This window comes from Toxotes jaculatrix, chromosome 1 (genome assembly GCF_017976425.1).
Source record: "Toxotes jaculatrix isolate fToxJac2 chromosome 1, fToxJac2.pri, whole genome shotgun sequence".
In the NCBI taxonomy this organism is placed as follows: domain Eukaryota; kingdom Metazoa; phylum Chordata; class Actinopteri; family Toxotidae; genus Toxotes; species Toxotes jaculatrix.
The window spans coordinates 15,810,257-15,833,531 of NC_054394.1; the positions used below are offsets into that span (position 1 = coordinate 15,810,257).

Genomic DNA, 23,275 nt, shown 5'->3' on the forward strand with positions numbered 1-23,275 from the left:
GGGACTCTCATGTTAAGTAATCCATTTCGCCTCCTTTCATTGAAATAAAAATAAATGGATCTGGTAGAAATTGTTGCTCCATATAAAAGAAAAAAAAAACAAAAAACAAAAAAACGATGATTAAAATTACGGTCATAGCAGCCAAAGAGTTAAGAGGTTCTGTCCCAGCTGACAGTCAGCTGATGGCCTTTGACAGTTAAGAAAACTTTTGTTTCTGGTACTAATATGTTAATTAGCTCTCGGAGTGTGCGACCCTATTGGCTCTTCGTCCGAGTCAATTTCCCCCTTCCAGCCTGACGTCAGGGCAGCTACAATGCTCTTAAACTCATCTGCTGTGTGATCCCTCTAAAATATCGCCCCACCAGTCAGCGGCATATAACGTGCGAGGCTGCATTTACTCCCTTACTCTCGGCTTTTCTCCCTCTCCGCTTGCGCAATGTATTCATGAAGAAAACCGTAAAGTGTTAAATGTTTGAAATACAAAACCGCCGAATTTCACATGCTGAAAAAGGACTCCGCTACTCGTGCGCGCGGCACTGGTGTGTCTGTGCAATAGACTCTGCAAAGAAAAACTACTCTCACACGCTTGCAAGTCCGCGGCTGCAAAAGGGACGCTGAAAACCTATTTTTTTATTTCTTTTTTTTTTTTTTTTTTTTTTTGAGTTTCAAGACAAACGCTTAAAAATCAAACTGGCTCACGTTCTTCCTAACCAACCCAGTTTGACAGCTGCTCTTCAGCCCATTTGGAGGACTGTCAGCAGCAAGAGGATGGCATCAGAGCTGGCAATGAGCAACTCCGACCTGCCCACCAGTCCCCTGGCCATGGAATATGTTAATGACTTCGATCTGATGAAGTTTGAAGTGAAAAAGGAGCCGGTGGAGCCCGATCGCAACATCAGCCAGTGCAGTCGCCTTATCGCCGGGGGATCCTTGTCTTCCACCCCGATGAGCACGCCTTGCAGCTCGGTGCCCCCTTCCCCAAGCTTCTCGGCGCCCAGTCCGGGCTCGGGGAGCGAGCAGAAGACACACATAGAGGATTTCTACTGGATGTCCGGTTATCAACAGCAGTTGAATCCAGAGGCGCTGGGCTTCAGCCCCGAAGACGCGGTCGAGGCGCTGATCAACAGCAGTCACCAGCTCCAGTCCTTCGATGGCTATGCCAGGAGCCAGCAGTTTGCTGGCGCAGCCGGAGCAGGAGGCACCATGGCCGGGGAAGAGATGGGGTCTGCCGCGGCGGTGGTGTCGGCAGTTATCGCTGCGGCAGCCGCTCAGAACGGAGCGCAGCACCACCACCACCACCATCACCACCACAGCAGCAGCCACCACCAGGCACCTGGCGTCCAGAACAACGGCACTGGGACAAATCACCCACACATGCGCTTGGAGGAGCGGTTTTCAGACGAGCAGCTGGTGACCATGTCAGTGCGGGAGCTCAACCGGCAGCTACGGGGGGTCAGCAAGGAAGAAGTGATCAGATTGAAACAGAAGAGGAGGACCCTAAAGAACAGAGGCTACGCTCAGTCCTGCCGGTTCAAGCGGGTCCAGCAGCGGCACGTCCTGGAGGGAGAGAAGACGCAACTCATGCAGCAGGTCGACCACCTAAAGCAGGAGATCTCCAGGCTGGTCCGGGAGAGGGACGCGTACAAAGAAAAGTATGAGAAGCTCATCAGCAACGGCTTCAGAGAAAATGGATCCAGCAGTGACAACAACCCTTCATCCCCGGAGTTTTTCATGTGAGTCTCGACATTATCGTGAAAAAAAAAAAAGAATATCAGATGAGTTACTCACCCCCGCTTAAAAAAAGTTTTCATTATAGAACTTTTTTTTTTCATTTGGCGCAAAGCCCACTAGACCAAGAACTAATTTGTCAACTTTTTTTATTTTTATTTTTTTTTTATTTTAATACTTTTTTTTTTTTTTTTTTTAAACAAGAGTTTTCTCAAGTCTGCGACTGTTTTTAGATTTGGAGGGCTCTGTCATCCGTGTGTTTAAATTTGGAGAGTCATATTCAGAAAACTTTCATCTACTTTTTGCTGTCATATTCAGTATATTATGAATAGCCTGTTTGTCGAGATTTTTTCATCGTTGTTCATTAGATTTGCAGTGTTTGAGTAAAATATGATTTTTGAAAGTTGATCCAACTTTATGCCGCAGTATACGAAGTGTGCATGCAAGCACTAAGTATACTCATCCGAAGTTCATCAACTTGCCCTTTTTCATCATTTTACTTTTAATTCAGTGTACAGATTCCTGTCAAAACTGCATCCATCGACAATATGTTTTTGGTCTTTTTTACCTTTCCTTTTTTTTTTTTTTTTTTTTTTGTCTGCCAAACTTGGAGGACTGCGAGCCTGCCGTTTGACGCCACCTCATCTCATGCGTTTGCTTGTTATTGTGTTGAGCAACAAAAGACTATATTCATTACAAACTATTCATTGTTTTTAAAGAGATGTGTTATTGAACTGCCCTGCATGCTGGACATGTATGGTTTTTCGTTCTGTGCTTGAAGATGTCCTTTTTGTCGGATGACTCCAGCATGGCATTCATACTTCATTTATGGCCTCCTCACTTTTTTGGGACAGCAACAAAAAAGTGACAGGACTTCCCACCCCTTGTAATCTATACAAGTGCATTTCAGCTGTGTTGAAGTGCACCACCACCGGCTGTCATTAGGCTGCAGTGAATGCGCTATGCATTCCTGATGGAAGTTGATCGGCGGAGATCCTGGTGCGAGGGGGAAAGAAAAGACTTCACTGTTCAGGAAATCACCGATCCCTTTCCTGGAAGTTTAGACTGTTGCTTAAAGCCTATATTGTTATTTAAAGATATTCCATTGTGCATTTGTCAACCTTTGAATATTTTTTAAAGCGTAATTTAAGTACAAAGTTTTTTATAATCTAAGTTGCAAAAGATAACGTGCTACAGGTTGGAGCGGATAGATTTACTAGGGCAATTAATGAGGAGACTGCGGCAGAAAAGTATTTTTTTAATGCTGGTTTAGAGAAATTGGCTCGGCTCCAAAATGAGCAGTATTGTGCAGTGCATAAACAGCGCTTTTGCAGCATGTGCTTAAAACAGATGTGTGAGAGCTCTACTGGTCTCCGCCACACGGCTCCTTACTGTATTTAAAGAAAGAAAGAAAGAAAGAAAGAAAGAAAGAAAGGATTGTTGGAGAAGATAATTCTGATAGCCGAAGTCAAAGTCAATTGCCATGCTTTTGGAAACGTGTTTCTTCAACCAAATGACATATTTTGGACTGAAATAAACTAATAAATAAATAAATAAACAAATATCGCCTGTAATCATGTAGAAGTTAAGGAAAAGTTAGTATTCTCCACATCTCAAGAAGATAAGTTTGGCATTCTGTTACGACTTAATCGTAACATTTTGATACTTTATTATCAGTTCAGGAGAGTCTGTTGTTTTGTCTTGAGCGAAGTCAATATTCGCAAAGCAATAACAATTATTATAATCAATAATGTCTGGACATTGTTAGATCGTCAGGGATTGACACCCTGCATGTACAAAAATGAGGGAGTACCATTCGCCAATAAATCTTGAAAATATGTTAATTAATCTTTCATCTTATATATAGTATATATATATATATTTTGCTGTGCAAAATTATTTCACTCACTAACCATATGTGATGTTCATATGTGCTCGTTTTTTCATTTCATACAATTAAATGATATGCAATAAATGTATGTAATTGTCATCAATTCAATAAGTTTCTCACTTTTCTTTTGACTTGTCCTGAGAATTTTTGCTTTTGTGATCGAAACATGAAACTAGAATCAAAACAGAGTGGAGATTGCTGCACTACATTTTTATATATGCTGTTTTCGCCCAATTTAATGTGCTTTCTCCCAGCACCAATTTAACAACCGGCCACCCTGAACGAATCAGCAACATGATATGAAAAACAAAGTTATCGACAAATTTACCCAAAACAATAAAGCAAAAATTTGATGAGCAATTCGGGTTGAGACGCTTTTGACGCATCCATTTTGACGCACGAGTACTGCATGTAAAACTGTGGAGGTTTAAGCTCGATGTTACAGACAAGTTGATGAAACCAAAAAAAAGAAATTAAAAAGAAAAAGATTTAGACACGCAGTGGCCTACAAATGAATGTACTCTGACACACCACTGTTTGACACAGGTTTCAAATTTTTTCTTCAAACTCCCCAAAGTAACTGTGAATGAAAAATCCTTTTCACAGTATAATAATCCCAAAGTGTAGACTTAGACTGAAATCTTACTTGTTGCCATTTTTGTTTAATGATTTTAATTCCATTTCCATTCTAAATCATCTTAACAATCAAATTCTTGTGCACGATGAATTTTTATATTTGCATTGTCTATTTAAAAGATTTTGGTTCATGAATTATATCCTCATTTGTGATTATGGAATCCCAATATGGTCTCATATATTATTGCAAAATATTACCTGTGATTAGTGTGTATATGCCAGTCTCTCTGTCTGTGCTTGTGTGTGTCCTTATGTGTGTGTGTGTGTGTGTCTTTTCTTTGAATGACAGTATGAAAGGATGACATCTCTACGTGAATTTCCTTTGGCTAAGCGTGTTTCCATATTTGCACCCTCCATTTGCCCTGTTTCACATTGCCAGCTCTCTGATCTGTGTGTGTGTAGCGTGCCCACTGTCTGCGTCTGTGTTTTTCGGACACTGTGTGCTCACATCAACATCATGTCATTAGCATGTCATCGTTTGGCTTTCCCAATTTCACCCCGCTTTATCCTGTTTGTCAGTGGGCCTGGATGTTGGCCTGGAGCAGACATGCTCTCGGAGAGGGGTGCAGGGAGGGCACAGTCATGACAGGCATGTGAGGGGGCACTGGAGAAGGTGCCAATGTAAGTCAGCCGCTGCGGTGAGCAAAAAGAGGCTCAGCTCTGCTGTACCCAATCTTGCATTTCAGCTAGTGTTTAGACTTCTCATTTTGATGTCTTTCAGCATTACTTTTTCACTGCGCTGGTGCACTAACTGAAAGGTCCACTCTTCTGAAACACAAGAGGAAAAGTTCTTTTGTAAGTTCTGGGACAAGGAATAGCCTTGTGGGCATCTTGTTTCACTGTTCCAGAACAATTTGTTTGTTGAAACAGGAAGACCAATGTGCCAAAATCCACTTTGAAGAAACACTAAGGTTTCTGAGGACAGATTCTGTCTGGATTTGTCAGCTTTTTGCAACTTAGCCACAGTTTGTGTGTGTGTGTGTGGCTGTGAGCAAAGGATATACACAAAGAGCACCTTTCATAAAAATTTACCACCCTGACACCGTGTTAACAAAGCACTGAGTGATCAACTGTTATTCTACACTATAAACAGCAGTCTTTGCAGTTATGAATTTTAATACTTTTTAAATTTACAAAACAAGAAAGCCACCCTCTGCACCATCTGCCAGCCATGATGTGCTACATAGGCTGTCCAAAAAAAAAAAAAACAGAAAAAAAGATGGTTTTAACCCAGCACTTGTATCCCACTCTGTTTTGTGCGATTTCCTCTGAGGTGCGTGCTGCTGCTGTGGTGGCTGATTTGCCCAGAGTGAGGGGAGAAACTGAGACAATAGGCGGGCTTGGGCTGAATTAAATGATTTTGCTGATGATTAATAGTGGTGTGGGCCACTGGCTCCTGCGATGTAGAGATGATAAATCGTGAGTGCAGCTCCGTGCAGCTGTGCCAGTGTTGGGTCTTAGCATGCACACACCATGCAATTTACAGCCAAGCCGCTCTCCTTCTTCCTCAATTTATCTAATTACATCTATTTGATCTAAGCCATAGTGCTGCTATATTTTGATATTTCATATTAACCACAACATTGTATTAAAGGACTTCATGGAGGATAACCGTGTGCTTTTTTCCCCCTTTAAAGAACATGTTTCTGTGCTTGCCATTTCAAAGAGAGAAATAATTTCGATTTAGGCTTTGCTTCTCTAAAGGCCGTGCAGTTGTGTGGTGGGTTTTTTTGATGTGTTTTGAGTGGTATGTAAAAAATGAAAATTTGGTTTCTGTATAAGGCCGCCTCGTTAGACTCTTTAGCTTGTTTATTTTGATTGTTTCCTTATTGGGAGAGATCAGTTAAACCTCTAATGCCAATGCACAAGAACCGAAAACACACTAACCACACAGACACTAGAAATGAAAACAAAGTTGCCAGCCTACACACACCAACACAAACACCAACACACAGAGAAACAATAAATGGCCCTGCAAAGACTTGCCCCAGCCTTTTGATTCACAGCATGATATTCCTTGTGTTTCTCTGTATTCTGGCATTTACACAACTCAAATACTTCAGTCTCCAAGCTAAATGACATTTGCGTGAAGACAGATCTAATTTGCAAAAGATGTTTCCCCTTATATCTGTGGCACCAGTGCGCAATGGTTATGTAAGTGATAAATCTATCGATCTTCCAATGATGCACTCGTATGGAACGCTGGCGCTAGGCGGGCTGACAGCATAAGATGCAGCACAATGTTCAGTCAAGTAGCAGTACACCAGTTGACAGACCCAAATATAAGGGCTGGTTGGGGGTCGGAATTCTTACAGGCTTTTGATGTGTGCCAGAGAATGAGCTGGAGAGGATCTGCTGTGTTGCTGTTTGTGTGTGATTCTGCATTTCTTAACTCACACTGGCTTGTGTGAGAGGTCGACTGGTGTCTATGTAGATAAAATGCGTGCTCATACGTTCAGATGTGTGAGTATGTGTCTGTGCTTGCACGTGTGAGTCTCTCTTGTCGTCTTTTGGAGAAGAGGATGAGCAGAGGTCAAAAGTTACAGCGCACAAGGCTGCTCTCAAAGTCATTAGAGTAATCCCTGCCCTGGGGAGCTCATGCTCATTTCCTCTGCCCAGAACCCACTGAATGAGATGTACATGCACATCCGACATGGTACAGCACACAGTAAATTCAAGACTACTCACTGCCAATTTTTTTTTTACCCATTTCCTGTATTTCACCGCTGTCTTAGAGTTACACTCTCGCAGCATGCTTTTTTTGTTACGTAAGTATGTTTCTGAGGATATGAACAAAGTCTAATTAGTTTAAGACAAAAACAACTTTTAGTATAAGTTTGTTTTTTTTTTGACTATGTAAAAGCTATATTATTAATTAATGTGTTAACATGACTTAGCTCCAAGTAGATGACTCATTTAGGGCAGGCTGAAATACACAGAAGGTGTTTATGTATGCAGCACAACTGTTACCTTAAATTGTGTAGAACAGGGCAGACGTGGCACTTGGCTGATGCCTGACAGGTTTAGTTTTACGCTGCCAAACATTTTTCTTTTTCACCTCATGTAGCTGAACAGAAAAAGCCACAGAGTCACTGTCAAGTGGAAATAAGGATGATAAAAATAAGGCAGCCTTTGTAGTAGTTTAATTAATCAGGGAAGTGTTATGGGAATTGTCCGGTTGTGTTTGTGGCACCCACGATGGTCACGGAGAGCACTTCATTTTATTTTCACACGCACATTATGCAGGGATTGCATTGTGGGAGCTGCAAAGACACAACAAAACCAGGCATGACTCAGACTGGGTGTGACTGGGATTGTCAGTGTCAGTTCTGAGTTCACACACTTTAATTAAAAAACCTATAACAAGGAAAGTCAATTCCAAGATCTTTTTAGAAAGAACAATGTATTTATCATCTATCAAGTGATGCAACAAATCCAAAATACTTAGAACACAGAAAAATTAAAAATGTTATCTGCTTTCACCTTTTTGCATTTGCTTGTTCCTGTACTTAAAACGAACGCTGGCCAAACTAAGTGCATAAAAATTACTTTAGCTTTGTAACTGGGCAGAGAGTATTTATGATCAAAAGTGATTCTCTGAGGTTAACTTATGCAGGAAGATCACCCCATTCTTTCCCTCTTTTCCTTTTTTGTCCTTTTTCATCCTTTTTGTAGTTGCTAGGGTCAAAATCCAAATGACATTACAAACAAGGCCACCATTGCCTCATGTTATTTATATTGTTTTTTATACATATTGAAGTCATATAGTAGTTTTCCCCTCAGTATAAGAATATGAGAGTCAATTTTTTTTATTTTCCACAGTGACAAATTAAATAACTCAAGACTATTTATGAGTTTGGTTCTGGAAAAAAAAAAACAGCAGTGCTGATAGGAGATATTCTGGATTTGCAGAGAGTTAACAGAAACACAAGTCAGGTGTCTCAGCACAACCAGGTGGCAGCCACATCTGGTCTCACAATGGTCTGTCCAGATTCACAGCAGATACAGAGACAGAAAAAAACCCTCCTCTCTTTACAGTGTATATGAGAGGTACAATACAGAAACACTCCCTTCTTCTGAATTAAGCAGACATAGGGGATCAATTAAGCTGCTTATTTTATCAGAGTACGTTTTGCTCTTTCTATACATTCCTTTCTTTCTTTGTGGCAGAAAGTCACTATGTGCTTCAAATAGACATTAAGCGGATACGCGTGGTGTCATTAGAGAGTTGTCCTTGAAAGACTGGCTGCAGGTTATGTTGGTAATGAGGTGGTCGGGACTTGCTGGGGTAATTTTATATGTCTGTAAATGGACCCAAACCAAGAGCCTGTGACTTAAATAAATGCAACACCATCTCTCAGCAGTCCCATTGCGCAAAAGGTGACAGCTGAAAAAAATGTTAGAGGGATTATTCTCTTTCAAAATGGCATAAAGTTTTCAAATTTCTGCAAATGAATAAAAAAAAAAAATACGACTAAAATCACAGTTCCACTCGAGAAGGGTTTTGCTTGATGGGTTTTGCCAGCACTGTAAGTTAATTTTTCCCAAAGCTTTCAAAGTATGCTTTTCATGAAATGTAAAACTACAGCACAGCAATTCATGTGAGAGGCTGATCCAAAGAAGATTTAGTCATTAAGAGATGAACAATAAACAATATGTTTCTTTCCTTAACACCTATAGTGTACTCAACTATATAATGAGTATTACAGTATGACATGAATGACACAAGAGATAAAGCATAGCTAACATCATTAAGGAGTCATTTCCATACATACAGGTGATAAGCACCAACATGTCTGCTCTCTGGTATGTTAGTGAAGAGGCGACTTTCTTTTTTAAATTTTCCTCCAGACCATGATATGTCACCCTGATGAAAGCTTATACTTTGTGATGCAGATGCAATGACTTTTTTTTCTGCTGCAGTACTAATATCATCATGCTGCATCACCTCTGTTTTCCTGCAGTTCTATATACTCAGTAGAAGTAGAGTTATGTGGCATTTATTTGAAAATCCAGTGATTTAAAATTTCCTTCACTGCGGTGTATGGGCAAAGTATTTCCACAACTGTCATTTTCCACAGCGTTTTAAAGGGACCCTGCTTGGCATCTGTGCACAGGAGGCTAAGAGCTAAGTTAATGTTTTCACTTGTGTAGCAACATTTACAGGGAATATGAATAGCTCTATCTGGACCTGCCCAGAGCAATGCTTACTTGCGTGTGTCTTGAGGGGGGTGCTTATGAAAGTGCCGCTCATGAGGTAGTAGGGAAGGCAAACATTACCATCCTCCACTGTGTAGTTTTCTGCACGATAAATTCCTTCCCTTTTACAACAATTAATTATGTGATTTAATGAAATGAACAGGAATAGAGGCCGTGGCATAAAACTATTTTGCCTTTTCTGCGCAACGGCACACTGTGTGCTTAGATATTTTAGTTTTGTCTCTTGTGGTTACAGTGTTTTGATGCATGGGTTCTGCCTGTAGAATCTATTTGCATGCAAATTTTTACATTTCCCTCCGCATCAAACGCTTACTATGATACATGTACTGTATTTCAGCAGAAAGACAAGGTGAGAGTGAATCTCGCTTGGAATGAATCTACTTGTTTCTTTGTGATTGTTTGTGTGTGTGTGTATGTGTGTATGTGTGTGTGTGTGTGTGTGTGTGTGTGTGTGTGTGTGTGTGTGTGTGTGTGTGTGTGTGTGTGTGTAAGACAGGGTGGCAGAGAGTGACACGCAATAGAAGAAACAGGAGAGAAGACACTATGTGTATTTATGACTCATTTATCCATTCTGATATGTTTTGTCCAATCTTATCTGCTCCTTTAGGTCATCGAGAAAATTCCTCCATCTGTGATTTTCAAGCCCCATTCCTCCGTGCCCTTGGCTTCCTGAGGTAAAACACTTCTTACTTGATCTCTTTAAGCTTTTTTGTTTTGCTTTACCCTGTAATTCCAACCTCAAAACAGTGAGTGAAGTCCAATTTGTAAAACACAGCCGTACATATGGTATCAGCCTAATTGTAACATATACTGTATTATTACTGGTAATGTTGTTGTTGTTTTCCTATTATATCACTACACAATGATATTTATATTAATCATTAATTAATTATTCATTAGAATTTCACATTAAATAGGGAGAGGATGTAGTCACCACATATAGTATTTAGCATTGAGTTTTTCATAGCATATTGCTATAAAACTGTAAGGCCCCCATAACCGATACATAATGTACCATAGTGTCAATTCCTATTCATATGCTAAAGGGGATACACCTTCTTCCTGCTGACAGTATCTCTCTCCATCACATCTCTGTCCCAATGCCATAACTTTTCCGAGTACTGTATGCATTTTCTCACCTCATTTAAATCCACAAAGAAAAAAGAAAAAAATAGCACACATACACATGCAACACAGAAGTTTTCTGTCGTCTTGGATCAACAGCACAACCAGCAGATTATAGCTACTCATTCAAATGTAAATTACATGTTCAGATTTTGTGTATGAGAAAGGCAGAGAGAAAAGGCAGAGTGTCTCGGACAACAGGAGAGAGGCAGAGTGAAGAATAAGCATCCAGTCCTGAAATCAATTCACGGAGACAGAGAGGAACCTGGGCAAATGTATATTGCAAACCCAATTGTTCTTGTAATGGTTTCACTGACTGTTCCATAGCAAACCCCAATGATGTGCTTGGTCATGACACATCAGAATGAGCGAAGGTCTGAGCTTGTGTTCACGACTTTCCACCTTGGCGGAGTAAAGTATGTGTGTATGTGTTTTTGTGCGTACATGTATTTGTGTCCAGTGTTATTTACTTGATTGTGTCTAAGTGGGGTGCGGGATCAGTGGTTGGCCTTTCTCCAACTCCACTTAACTTCAGGAGGAGAAGCAGGACAAAAGCCATCAGGGAAGACAAGGACAAATCATCTTTAGATGAAGTGTTTTAAGTACTCTGATTCTCCTCCCACGTCATCACTGTGAATTAGGTGCCCTCTGCTCACTGTTAAGGGGTGTAGAATATAAACAACGCCAGGGGAACGGATGTTAAACGAATGAAAGTGGAAAACCATGAGGGTGTCTATCTTAGTCAGCCTCGTAAATCTCAGTTCCCTTGCCATGGCGTTGCGCTATAGTGATGTTGCGCTCTGACAACCTGCCAGCCAAGCTTGGAGGGGCTGTGTGTGGTCTGGTCTGGTCGAACCTGTTCCGAGCGGTTTCAACCATGGCAGACGTTGCAGGCAGAGCCATGTCTTTGTTTTATGCAAATCCATGCATATGAGGGGGTAATGTGCAGTCTGGCCACGTAGCTCCAGGAGGACAGGCTGAGTGATGGAGACGGAGAGCCAGGTCTCGGTGCCCTTGCCTGGGGAAAGAGTGTCCTGACTCCGGCCTGGACAGCCTAGACAACACCAGGACTCTGTGTCACTGCACCTCTACCCCACCGTTGCAAAAGAAAAAGACTTTACCAGGCGCAAATGTATTTACTCTGTCAGATGTTGAGCTGGCAAAGAGATAAAGAGAGGTTAACGTTGTATGAGACTGCCAGGATGTCTCACCTGCGACTGGTGTGTATGTTACACACCTCAGGGATTTGCCATGCAAAGAGACACTGGAGTTCAGGGCCCAGTAGGGAGCTGAAGCACCCAGAATGTGCTGACGAAGATAAAACACCAGGTGTGCGTATATGCACTGTAAGTGTATGAAAGAGGCTGTGAGAAAGAAGAAGGAAGCACAAATATAGATTGGGGAAGCATGATTGTGTGTGTGTGTTTGCATGTTTTGAGTGCATGTGCACATGGATCTGTGATCACATAAGCCTAATGTAGCAGGTAGGCAAGGCCACCAGCCAACTGTCTGGTATACAGCAGGGTGGTTTAGGTGAAACCTGCTGAAGCAGTGTCACCCACGCACCACAACTAGTCACACAATCCAGTTCCCGTCTGCACAAGTGTCTTTTGCACCTGTATATCAGTGAAGTTCATAAGTACAGTAAATTGAATGTTTTTCAAAAATAGTTTTGTTCCCCTATCCTCTCTCGCTCACCCCTTCTCAGAGCTGCGTGCTAACGGTAACGGTTGGTCACAGGCTCCTCTATCACACAGAGCTCTATTTCTGGGTGCCAGGATGTTGGTCTCAGCCATCGAGGGCAGATGAAATCGATCCAGATTGACCTGTCATGAGGAGGAAATAATGAATGAGATAGAGGAGGGGTGCAGAGGCCGGAGAGAGAAGGGGGGCAGTACAAAAGTACAAAAACAACCTCCTGCTCCATATGGGTCAAAAGTCGAGGGATGATTTATTCAAGACTGGGTGTTATCCCTCTCCCTTTCCCCTCCCCGTCTCTGCTCCACCTGCCTCTCGGAAAGGAGTGAGAAACTGGAGACTGGTCAGGAGGAACTGACTATATTTAGTCTTGGTGACCAAAGACACCGTGGTCTAACTTTAAAGTTAAAAATACAGATATCCATGTACAGTGAGATGGGTACAGTTTGCGTGACTACAAGCCACAGAGCACACGTTTCTTAGCTTGGACACACTCAGACTGAGGAAAGACAGCAAAGCAGCTTGAAGCTTTCACTGGGTGTTTTTTCATCACAGAAGACTGTATGGGCTAACTGTGACACACATTCATTGGAACTATCCTAAATTTATCCCGTAGTATTAGTACAAATGATTACATTAAAATATGTAAGAATAAACACAAAACCTAAACAAGAAACTAAAATTTTACACCTGATTGTGAGGATGATACTTTGCAAAGAAAGAAAAGAAAAGAAAAGAAAAAGAAAAAAGATTTATGGCTGCATTTGTATGTGAAGTGGTACTAGATTTAGCCCAGTGTGTTTGGGCAGAGCTCCACTTTGCTAATTATTTTCCTGTGGCAGAGTTCTCAGCATGGCACTCCTCTCTCGCTCTGAGAAGAGAGGCTCAGCGGTAAGTGCTTAGTCAGCCCTACTCTGGGTGTGAGATACTGTTGGGTCTCTGGTGGACTGTCAGGGAGGCGCAGCAGCATGGGACCAAGTCATCGCAAGGGCGAAGGCTTTCAGGAGAGGGCAGGCCCATCATCGCCCATCAGTGAAAGGAAGGCGTGTAAAACACTTCTGTTGGGGACAGTGAATGAGAGCTCTGTATTGTATCTGCCTCGCTCCTCAGCATCATGAGACAATACTGCTGGTAGAGCTGGTAGTTTGCTGATTGTGGAGACCAAATGCCACTCGCAGAGGCCTAAGGAACCCAGTCATTGTGGACATAGTTGTTATTAAAGTCTAAAAAGCCACTCATTAGCATTGGACTTAAAAACATATAAACACATCCTCGTTTGTTTCTGTGCTGCCTTGATTTCTGTGCCAATCCCTCAGTCATTCAGTCGAGGGGACGCTGTCTCTGTTTCTCTCCTCCCTCTCTATTTATACTCCAATGTCAAACTTGTCTTTCTTTCCATCTCTACCCCTCTTTTTAGAGTGACACAGCTCCTCCTCCTCTGTGTGCCCTGCTATCCTCCAAATGACTCTCCTCCTTCTCCTCACAAACAAACTTAGCTTCCTTTCTCTCGCCTGTTCCCAACGTCACTTTCCCTCCCCCTCTCTCTCTCCCTCCCTCCCTCCGCCTCACGCTGCACCTGCTTCCCTCCCGCTCTCCCTGCTCCCTCTCCCCCTGCTCCCTCTCCAAACGTCACTTTTCCCCTCCTCGCCTCCTCCACTCCTATTCTCCCCCTCGTTAGCTTGATGAATGGCTTCACTGCAGGGAAAGTGCTGATTTTCATCCCTCTGTCTGATTTCTGCTGGCTGTTATTAATTTCAAACACTCAGAGAAAAGCAAGTGAGTCAATAAATAAGGAAATGAACACACTTCATCCTGCCATACAGCAACTCTCATAGTCATTCACCCAGGGTGCAGGTCCTCTGTGGAGGCCAGACCTGCATTTACACTGATAGAGTTCAGCTCCACTCTTGAATCACAGCATGTTTCAGTATTTTTTAGAGGAAGAGTAAAAGTCGTGTGGTACCGCTGCATCATATCAAATGTTTCTGGAGTATTTTCAGTAATGCTCCTGCTTCACTCAGACAAACAGGACCAGAGGGAGACAGAATGGTACAAAGTAAATAGCTCTGAAGAGACCTGCAGTGTCCCCTCTCATCTTTCATCTTTCACACCAGTGCACCATTTAAGAAATGTATACAGGGAGTGACAATGGGAAGAGAGATAAGAGAAGATGCAGGCTGAAAGAGAGGCAACGAGAAGCAGCAGCCTAACAGAGTTATTGCCGCACGTTAAACGATGCTGTCCACACAGTGTGGCTGGCACTCTGTGTCTAAGTGCACATTACTTACATTCCAGGCTTAATGCATTGTGCTTGCCCATTAACATCACACACACAAACAGCCTTTGAGACAATGCGTTTCTCTCCGTTTTTTTTTTTTTTTTCGCTGTCAGACAGAAACACTTGCACCAAAAGTTGTTATTCTCTGTTTTATGTATTTAATTAAAACAAGTTAGGATATTTAGTCAATCTACAATCACCATAATGCATGCACAGGCACAGAAATTAAAGCCTGAGTTTTCATCACACTGTTTACAAGGTGTTAAGACAAACAGTCTGGTGGTGTATCCTATTAATACATGTCTGAGACACACACACATATGCTACAAGGCTTATGCTTGCCTTGGCTACAACAATTAAAACGGTATTTGGTATCATATTAATAAACTTACAGATTTTATAAAGGCCAACACTTCCTTAAGAGTAGTCGGTGTAGTCTCGACACCTCACTAATTATTGATTTCAGCTTCATAGGACTGTCTCACTGAATCAGTGTACAGTACAAATGTGCTAGAAATTTAATATGGGTGATTTCCCTTTATAATAGAGAAAGCCTTTTGTTCCTCACACTTATTGCAGTGTGAAAGTCAAAGGACTACCTTTTGACCTTTCGGTTTGATAGAGAGAAGCATTTAGGACCCAACTTCAGTATTGCACTGCACTTTATTTCAGTATCTCAAGTATTATTTGTGCCAACTCTTGTCGTTTGACATCTTTGGCAGTTAATGGATTCCCAGAGGGTCTGTTGCAGCCTCTGTAGACTAAATACACAGCATGTGAAAATAAATATTGATAGTGAAGAAAGACATAAACACAGTTATTGTTCTATAGAGATGTTTTTCTTGTTGTTGTTTTTTAACCTTTCCAGACCTTGTGAAACACATTGTGTCTACTTATAGAGAAAAATTAAAATACAACACTGATACAAAATGTACACCGCTGTAAATATCCTTTCGAGTCTCTGTCATTCCTCATTTAATCTATGAATAAATAAAATATTGTGAAAGCTGAATGTCAAGAGATCCAAACTTGTGCTTTATAGTGTGGTAACATGCATATACAGGATGAGGTGAGGAGAGAGAGGAGAGGAGCCTGTATTAGTGGTAGCTGCAGGGGTAGTGGAGCCTGTATGTCTGCTTCATGGCTCTGTGAGCGCAGACATAACTATTGTGTTTACAAGACTGAGTTGCTCTTACTGTTAAATTATTGGGGTGGGGGCGCGTTAAAGGAGGAGGAACAGAGGGAAGGGGTGGGGGGAATAAATATTTGTCCCTCTCTCTCATAGTTCTGGTTAACCAGGCTGAGGAATGCTTTTTTGCGTTCTATAATTACAGAGTTTGGGTAGTGTCACCCTTGGAGAGCACATGGCTTCAGAGACCTGACAGGGGAGGGCTTCCTGTAGACACAATGTAGTGAGAGGGCCTTAAAGTGTGGAGGCTGAGGAGCGGCACACTTCTGCATGTCACCACTGTACTGATTAGGCATGTTCGGTTAATGGCCATGTGTCGTGAGGTTACTCTCTGAAGTGTAGCACAGGCACGCCAGGCCAGACCAAGCTGTGAACTCCATTGGTCAACTTTTTTTTTCTTTTCTTTTGGAAGGGTGTGAGACCCCTATGAAAGAATGTTGTGGCAGAGACAAAAACAGAAATCAAGAGAGACCCACAGTCCTGGTTGACTTACTCCTTCTCTGAACTAAGAAAACTGTCTCTTCTTGCTCACACAGTTGTACAGCCTCTCTATTGAACACACACAACATCCTCACTGTTCTGCAATGCTATTAGTTTATTCTTTCTTCTTCTTTTTTCTTCTGAGCGACCTGGCCATTAAAGGAGAGCGATGAGTTCACAGCTGATAGTCTCTGGTTGCGAGGAGCGGAGAGCAGTGTAGGATGACATTATCGGAAGTGGCTGCATATAGATACTTAAAAAAAACACACGCACACAAACAGAAAGAGAATACTATGGTGCACTTTTCTCAGTATAAACTTCTGTCTGCTTGGATTACACTAATGACCCCTGACAAACCATAATAAGACACATGCATCTCTATGGATACAAGCCATGACCAAAGGAATGGCTGTTTGACATTCTGCAGTAAGAGACTCTCTTCCTGTTGTGTCCTTAAACCAATAGGTCATGGTTAAAAAAACAAAAACAAAAAAAAACAAAAAAAAACAAACACATTCTCAATACACAACCCAGTATGCCACAACTGCCATTAGAGAGAGGGATGTAAAAGGAGGGTGATGGAGAGAGACAAAGCTTTCTCTCCATCCCGGCAGCTGAAGTGGAATAGTTGTGGTGACGGGTTTTGACAGCTGAGGGAGCGAGGGAGCAAGAGGGGAGTATCACTCCAAAATCCCCAGGAAACAGAGAGGAGGGAAGAGTAATTTAGGATGAACTGCCTGCTGTATACACACTCTCAGGCTGTCTGTTTAAGTTGTCTTTCTCACTTTTGGACATACACACAGAATCGAATGTGAACAAGTCTCACTCTCTCTCTTGGACATGCACTCACACTTTAGGTAATAGACATTTATTGTAGGAATTCTTTTACTAACTCTCCAGTCACTACATTATCATAATGATTCAGCCAATAAGTATTAATACGGACTCCTTGGCCGGATCCCCGGGGTCAAAATTAGACATACATCAAACACATGTGTCATACCAGAATTAGATGCACACAGGACCAACACACTGACTCTTATTTCCTTCCCCCGTCTCTTGATAGTATCCCTAATAGACCTCTCTCCCAGTGGCACACTGCTGTTGCAACATTCACCTACTATTGCTTTAATGAGATGTCTGTGCCGTGCTGTGTATGTGTGTCGCTATGAGAGTGTGTGTGTGTACGCATTTGTGTGTGCCTGAGAAAGAAAGATGTTAGCGATCCTTGTGGCCCTGTTTATCTCCACCCTTGTGTTGGAGTAGAGGGAGGTCAGAGGCAGGGCTGCCTGTATCCATCTCCATTCCCACGGCTGCTGTCTCACAGGCACAGTGGTCACAGGAGGATGAAAAGACTATGGATTTTTTCTCCTCCTCCCTACACTCACCAGAGCAGGAAGATTAGACAGAAGATGAGCACAGCCTGGCCCATTCAAAGCAGCTTTAAGCCCAACACTGGAGGCATCTGACCTGAGCTCTCTGGTTCATGGAGCACAAATGCACACAAGACATGCACGCACACACACACAAATTGACTATAATTTTTTTGGTTCACTTTTCTGGTTCAAAGCTTGGTCATATAGTGCCTGGGTGTTAATCACTGGCCCAGTGATCTCTTTCTATTGACACGCTCCAAGCACATGCAGGTACACACAAGTGAAACTCTGACACAAATAAGCACCCACGCTTCTCAGCAGGCCCTGATGGGGGCTTGACGATTGTATGTGTTTAAAAAGATATTCTCTGGAAAACTTGATAGACAATGAGGTGAAGTGAGTCAGGAGGGAAGAGGAAGCATATGGGGCAGGATAGTGTGAGACAAAGGAACCGATGCAAGCAAAGAGAAACAGGGAGATAAAATTCAAAGCGCTGCTGCTCTCACTAGCAATTAAAATAATTTTGGTATAATTTGAGAAAAGACTCAGCTGTCTTATCAGTTTCCAGATAAGTCTCCACCTCCTCTTTTTCCTCCTTCTCCTCCTCCTCATCCTTAACCAGAATGCATGAGAGGCCCCCGTGACTGAAAACGAATATAGTGTACACTGATAGCTGCTACCATAGCCGCCTCCTCTCCATTTAATTCCTTTCACTTGCAGCTCTTCCTCCTGCACAAGCACTTACAGATGCACACATTAATGCACAAATGAACGCAAACACAGAGGTCGGCCAACAGACAGTACCAAGATTCCCAAAGAGTAGCAGGCACATCTAAAAGTAAGCACCAGCTTGTTTCCTATGCATCTTCCAGTGTATTTTGGGAAATGTGTGCATGCAGTTTTTGCCGTACAGCATAGCATGCATTTTCAAAAATCATGTATGTTTTGCTTTTCAGGTGTGTTCTCTCCCTGTGTCTCACCTCACCTCGAGAAGTAATCGTTAACCGTTTGGCTTCCTAACTGAAACCAGTGATGGAAATTTTGATTAAAAAAAAAACAAAGAAAAAGAAACAGAGAGGAGAGTGAGCGCACACTTGAGAAAGTGTGGGTGAGCGGCAAAGCAAAACCAAACAGGGACCGAAACTTAATGTTATGTTGTCTCTGTTTACGGGGGGCTAAAAATAACTGCAGATAAAACTCACGACATGGGGTAATGGGCAGCACGTAATGAGAAACACTGCTAAAATGGTCAGAGTGACCCAACAGGTGAATCTACCTGAAAATATTTGTTTGATATGTGGATGGGAGTTGATCAAGTTGCGTTTGCATTGCTTGGGAATGGCGGGGGTGGACAGAGCAGCGACGCACCGCTGTCAAACGTATGTCCTGACAATTTAACATGAGCCTGTGTTAAACCTGACTAGAGTCATTCTTATTTGTAAAGGGGTGCCTCCCTTAACCAGGAAGGTCTTTGGGTGGCGAGCAGCTAAGAATTCCAACATTATAGTGATGGTTTAACACAGACAGATAAACTGAGCATCCCCCTTGAGATACAAGAATCTCATTTGAGATAATTGCTCAGTTCCTCATGTACAGTCTGCAGTGGAATTGTGGTCAAACTGTTGACACTGTTCTTGGTAGCTGATATGATGTGACAACTGACTACAGACTTTCTGCAACTTTGCATAAACAATTGCGGTAGGAAATGGTCAGTGGCAGTTATGGATGAATGAGTGTGTGTTGGGTAAAGAGACAGTGTGTCAGGTAGTGTGTTAGCCTGGTTTCTGAGCGTTGGGTCATGTGTGAACCAGTGGCCTCCTACTGTTATTCACACATGGCTCCAAATTGCCACCATCAGCATGTAACTGTCTGTGAAAGAGATAGAAAGAGTAAAAGAAAAAAGAGAGGGAGAAAAAAGAGAACTAACTCTTTCCTACTGTTTAAATGAGACTAAATTTGGTGTGCATTGTTAAAAACCACCCTGGGGAACGATCAAACGTACTGTGTGCACTGCAGTGTAGAGTATCTGTTTACCTGTGTGTGCACATGGAAAGCTTTACTGTGCATGCCCAGAGCAAAGCGGCAAGGTAGCAGCATGTCTGCGTCATTTGGGAAGTTTACTGGTTGTCACGGGCACAGAGAGCGCGAAGTTCCAGTGAGCAGGAGGTGGGTGCAGTGACATAAGCAGGGCGCAGTGCCCTTACCATACACAATATTCTCATAACACCTACATATGGAGGGGTCAAGGACGCGCATACACTGACTCACACAAACACACACACATAAAACATTCCACAAAAGAATATTAACTGTCTGTGTCATCCATTTTAAGGCAATTTTTCTTGCAACATTTCTTTGCCTTGTCATATTGTATGTTATTTAAGTGACTACATTTTTTTTTCCAGCCTGTGAGCGGATACAGTACAACACAGAATGCGTCTGGTTCCATATACTTGGCAGCATCCTGCGCACACACACGGTGTGAGTGCTGTAAATAGCCAGAGTGTGTTGTGCATCTCTGCTGTGTTTGGACCTATTTTAGAGCTGACACAGGAAATAGGGCCATTCTGACAGCCACCCTGCCAGCCGGTACTGCACACAGCAGCCCCGGAACCTTCTGTCTCTCTCTCTCTCTCTCTCTCACACACACACACACACACATACACAGACAAGATTTTTCCATGTTAACAACCTACCAGTGCTTCATCCACCTCATAGACTTCCACGAATCATTTAATTTCCTTTTTATGTCACTCCTTCTCTCATCTCTCTGTTCTCTTCCAGTTTTCCACAAACTCTGACTGGAAAGACCTTTAATAAAAGACCCCTGCTGCGTGACTTGGCGGCCCCCCTGTCCTCCACACGTTCCCCATCTTGTCTTTAGTGTTGCACATTTCAAACCTTGCAGTAAAGAGGTGGTTTCACTTCTGAGCCAACTAAAGAGAATCTAGCTGCTTTGCTGTGTTACATATCCCTGCATAATAAGCAAAATGATAACTCTGGCAGAGGGGAGCTCAATTACCCAAGACACAGGTTTCTGCTTTCAGCTACACGAGACAGCTGGAAACCTGGCGCAGTATACAGAGTTAATTTGGAGTTAATTCATGTTGGTTTTTTTACTATTCTGGTTTACTGTTTGTCTACTGAGTTTTTTTTTTTTTATTTGTCCACCTGGGTGTTGTAATTTAATTTAGCATCTTTGTAATTTATTCATTCGCTAAATATTTTGAGGGAGTCAGAGATACAGAAACCCTGACTCACTGAGTTTAAACCTAAATGAAGCTGCATCTCAGTGATGTGACAGTGCTAGCTCATTTACAGACCGTTAGCATACAGACATAAACGCCTCTTCAAAGGATATAGCGGAGGCCCACTCACCAGCCTCTCATATTTGGGGTGGAAGATAAATTCTGCAGGCTGCTCCTGCCTTTCTATGTAATTATGTGCATGGTGATGTGCTTTTACAGCCTGCCTAACAGTCGGAAATTATCTCCCGGAAATGAAGTCCAATTAATTGTGGCACTTTGCAGGCGTACGTGTGTGCAGAAACACTGTAATGACACTTAACGGGAAATTGGCTCCTGTTGAAATATTTAATATATAAGTTGCGAGCTGAAACAACCTTGTATGATACTGACAAGAGTGGCCTGCTCTTTTCTGTTTTTTTACACAGAGACACACACATACAACTTAGATACAAAGGGTTAGGGAAAAGTGAGTGGTGTCACACTCACCAATAGTTTAAGGTGCAAATAACATGAAAACTTGACATCGCACGTTCAGTTCCAGGTGTGGACCGTTGTTGCATATCACCCCCATTTTTTTCTCCCTACATTTCCTGTCACTGCCTACTGCCACATACTGAACAAAAGTAAGAACGTTGAAATATAAATATATTTTTAAAAAACAGAGTGTAAAATTGGTGTAAAAAAAATAGGCAGGTGAAATTATTTTGAATTACGTATGGGAGCACACTATCGACCTAACCTAAAACGGGAAAGTCTGTAAAAGGAAGCAGCAGTCTTTTAGGGTCAGTGACATACTGTGTCACGCCACAGTAGCTCTCTATTGTAGGACGCACTGTGATGAGTCAGCGCTTTCGCAGAATAGCACCTTTTGTTTTTGTCCCTGGGAGTCTGGGTGTTCTGCCCAGAACCACTGTCCAGACACAGCCCATTCATGAATTTGATTTTTCTTTAAAAATGTTTCATTTATTACTCGTTCCATATTTTCATTAATTTTCATAGTGGTATTCTGAACGCATTAGAGAGATTTTGTTCAGTTTGCACCTATTAGTGTTTCCTTGACTTCCTATTCCTTAAATTAATTAATCACTGAACTTAATTGAGAAAAAGCTACTTTTAAAATCAACATTTTGAACAACTTTCAAAATATAATCTTCAGTTTAAGAAAATTACACGTGAATAGTCAGTGTCTGGCACTGATACAATATTGCAGTGGATCTGGCTGATTTGCCCAAGGACTCCTCAGCAGCATTTGTTAAAGGATGAATATTTTTTTCTAGAAAAGAGAAGATTCAAACATACAACCATTTGATCACAGGCTTAATTGTATATGATCTAAAGATCAGACTGCCTCTGCTCCACCCAGGAAGTTCCCAATAACAAGAGCTGCTGACATTTTGTTAAATCTTGACATTGTTTGAATTGAGTGCTGTATCATGTATCACTTTTAAAGTAAAATGCAAAGGCTATTCCTTTAAATATGATTTATAATGAGAGCCAGAGGCCCTCTTCATAGTGCAGGGTTACGTTTCTGCAAATCACTTAGTTTTAAACCACATTCTACACATTCAAGTTTTCAAAAATATGTTCATAAGGATATGAGTGAGTGTGTATGTGTTTATATGTGTTTATCCACAGACATCAGTGTTTATGTTCACCTCCACATGTATATTTATTTTTTCATGCTTATAAAACTCATCCACTTGTTCATTACCTGAGGTCATTCTGCTCTGCTTGGTTACACATAACAGCTTGCTGGTCAAAGAGAGTGTATGTGTGTGTGTGTGTCTGTCTGTCTTACTGTGTTAGGGCCTACTATAGACTCATTCAGCTCGGCAGTATGGCACATAAATGGCAGCGGAGTGGTGTGAGTGTCAGCCGGAACGTGTGCTTGGCAGGCAGTGGCTATGCTATTAGCAAGCGCTAACAGTTTTATTATTAGAAAATAAACGGTGCGCTGCAAAACTCTGAATGTTATTAGCAACTCACCATCTGGGTCTGACAGCTGTGTTCAGCCACCATCATGGCTGAACTGCTAACGGCTATATCTGAAATCTCCATTCTTTATCTACACTACTTTCACACTCATTATCTGTTTGTCTATCAGTGTCTTTTCATCTCTTTCTTTCTCACTGTGGTATCTCTTCTTGCTCCTACTAGGTTTCTTGTAGACATAAAGATAAGTGAGTGGGTAATAAACAAACACACCTTTTTTCTTTTCTTTTGCAGCCTACGAAATGAGCATTTTGTCTTGTATGACTGTTTCATTTGTGATGGTAAACTCGGCTTATTGTCCTAATTTAGCTGTTAAAGTTAAAAGAAAAAAAAAAATCCAGAAGCAAAACCACAAGGAGAAATCTGGTGTTTCCTACTGCCGCTTCCGTCTGCTTACTATTGTTCAACTATACA

The 23,275-nt window shown here is 42.0% G+C and overlaps 1 protein-coding gene across 1 annotated transcript in view; it reads left to right on the forward strand.

The window, feature by feature from the left end:
* Positions 1-364: 364 nt before the first annotated feature.
* The window catches only part of mafa (v-maf avian musculoaponeurotic fibrosarcoma oncogene homolog a (paralog a)), a 71,606-nt gene continuing 48,695 nt past the window's right edge, over positions 365-23,275 (forward strand). Inside the window, exons 1-2 of the mRNA XM_041040615.1 lie at positions 365-1,733; positions 10,083-10,149. Coding sequence (XP_040896549.1) covers positions 769-1,733; positions 10,083-10,110 — 993 coding nt within the window. The 5' untranslated portion in view covers positions 365-768 and the 3' untranslated portion in view covers positions 10,111-10,149. The remainder of the gene's footprint in view (positions 1,734-10,082; positions 10,150-23,275) is intronic.